Source organism: Epinephelus moara, unplaced genomic scaffold (assembly GCF_006386435.1).
Source record: "Epinephelus moara isolate mb unplaced genomic scaffold, YSFRI_EMoa_1.0 scaffold3784, whole genome shotgun sequence".
NCBI lineage: Eukaryota > Metazoa > Chordata > Actinopteri > Perciformes > Serranidae > Epinephelus > Epinephelus moara.
This window is the reverse complement of record NW_026081520.1, coordinates 1-1,576: the sequence shown is the minus strand read 5'-3', so window position 1 is coordinate 1,576 and position 1,576 is coordinate 1. Positions and strand designations below refer to the sequence as shown.

General features: G+C 46.4%; 1 protein-coding gene across 2 annotated transcripts; it reads left to right on the top strand.

The window, feature by feature from the left end:
• The first annotated feature begins 122 nt into the window (after positions 1–122).
• On the top strand, positions 123–1,094 carry LOC126387345 (uncharacterized). 2 transcript variants are annotated; one of them, XM_050039881.1, is made up of 2 exons: positions 123–566; positions 707–1,094. In XM_050039881.1, exons 1-2 carry the CDS (start codon positions 176–178, stop codon positions 946–948), a joined length of 633 nt encoding a protein of 210 aa, XP_049895838.1. In that variant the 5' UTR covers positions 123–175; the 3' UTR covers positions 949–1,094. The 2 variants fall into 2 exon arrangements, with proteins under 2 accessions (XP_049895838.1, XP_049895837.1); XM_050039880.1 differs by having other exon boundaries at positions 704–1,094.
• Positions 1,095–1,576: the final 482 nt, after the last annotated feature.

The window sequence follows — 1,576 nt, the reverse complement described above, 5'->3', positions numbered from 1 at the left end:
TGGTCATTGTACAAAGTCTGGATGGATGAATGAAGACGCCTTCCTCATCTTCCTGGAGCACTTCATCCGCCACACCAACTGCTCCACCGATCACCCAGTCCTGCTCATTCTGGACAACCATGAGTCTCACATCTCACTCAATTCAGTGACAATTGCTAAAGAGAATGGGGTCATTATGCTCACCCTGCCACCTCACACCTCACACCGCTTGCAACCATTAGACAAAACTGTCTATGGACCACTCAAAACCTACTATAACCGAGCGATGGATGGGTGGATGCGATCACATCCTGGGCGAACCGTATCGATCTACGAGGTCCCAGAACTTGTGAAGCAAGCGTTCCTCTCTGCAATGTCACCAACAAACATAACCTCAGGTTTCAGAGCAACGGGCATATACCCTTTCAACAGGGACATCTTCCCGGAAGAAGACTATGCACCATCAATGGTGACAGACAGGGCAAATCCAGAAGATGAACCCAGTGCCATTGCTGACCTTCCTGGAGAAGAGCCCTCCACCAGTGCAGCTGCTCACCTGCCTGGACCATCACATGTGCATGTCACAGGTATTTTAAAAAAAGTCTTGTAGGCCAATAGTGGCAATGCGCATAGTGGCGCGGCTCAGGCTTACCCTCCATCTGACCATGCAATCTTGTTGTTCCCTGCGTTCAATGACAATAAAGTTCCTTTCCTTTCCTTGAAGCAGGTCCAGACCCAGGAGAGCCACCTGCTACTCTGCCAAATCCCGAGCACTCATCAAGTGACGAATCTGGTTGTTCTGCTCACTTGGGTTATGTGTCTCCAGAAGTCATTCATCCCTTGCCAAAATCCACAGAAAGAAAGAACAGAATTGTAAGAAAGAAAGTGAAAACAAGAATTGTGACTGACACACCTGAGAAGATGGAGTTGGAGAAGGCTCACAAAGAAAAAGAAGATAAAAAGGCCTAACAGGAAAAGAAAAAGAATGAAAGAGAGAAGAAAAGGGCTCTGAAACCTGCAAATCAAACCAAAACCAAGAAGAAAATGGCCGTGTACAGTAGCTCAGAAGAAAGCTCCACCACCGATGATGAGGCAGAAGATGGCCTGGAGAAGACACACAGCAGAGAAAAGGAACGGGCTGAAAAGAAGAAAAGGAGTGGAAATAAGCTCTCCAGTAGCTCAGAAGAGAGTGACTTTCCGATTCCACTTAGCGATGCCACTGAATATGANGATGGCCTGGAGAAGACACACAGCAGAGAAAAGGAACGGGCTGAAAAGAAGAAAAGGAGTGGAAATAAGAAGGGGGTTCTGAAAGGGTCAAAACCAACCAAACCCCAAAAAAAAGTGCTCTCCAGTAGCTCAGAAGAGAGTGACTTTCCGATTCCACTTAGCGATGCCACTGAATATGAGAGTTCAGATGTCCAGAGTGACGATGATGATGATGATGGTGACAAGGATCTGTCTGCTGGTGACTATGTCATTGTGAAGTTTGCAGGTAAAAAATCCAAATCCTATAACTATGTTGGATTGGTGGAGAATGTTGAAGGTGACGAGATCAGTGCAAAGTTTCTGAAGCAAAGTTGTAAGAGGTCTGATG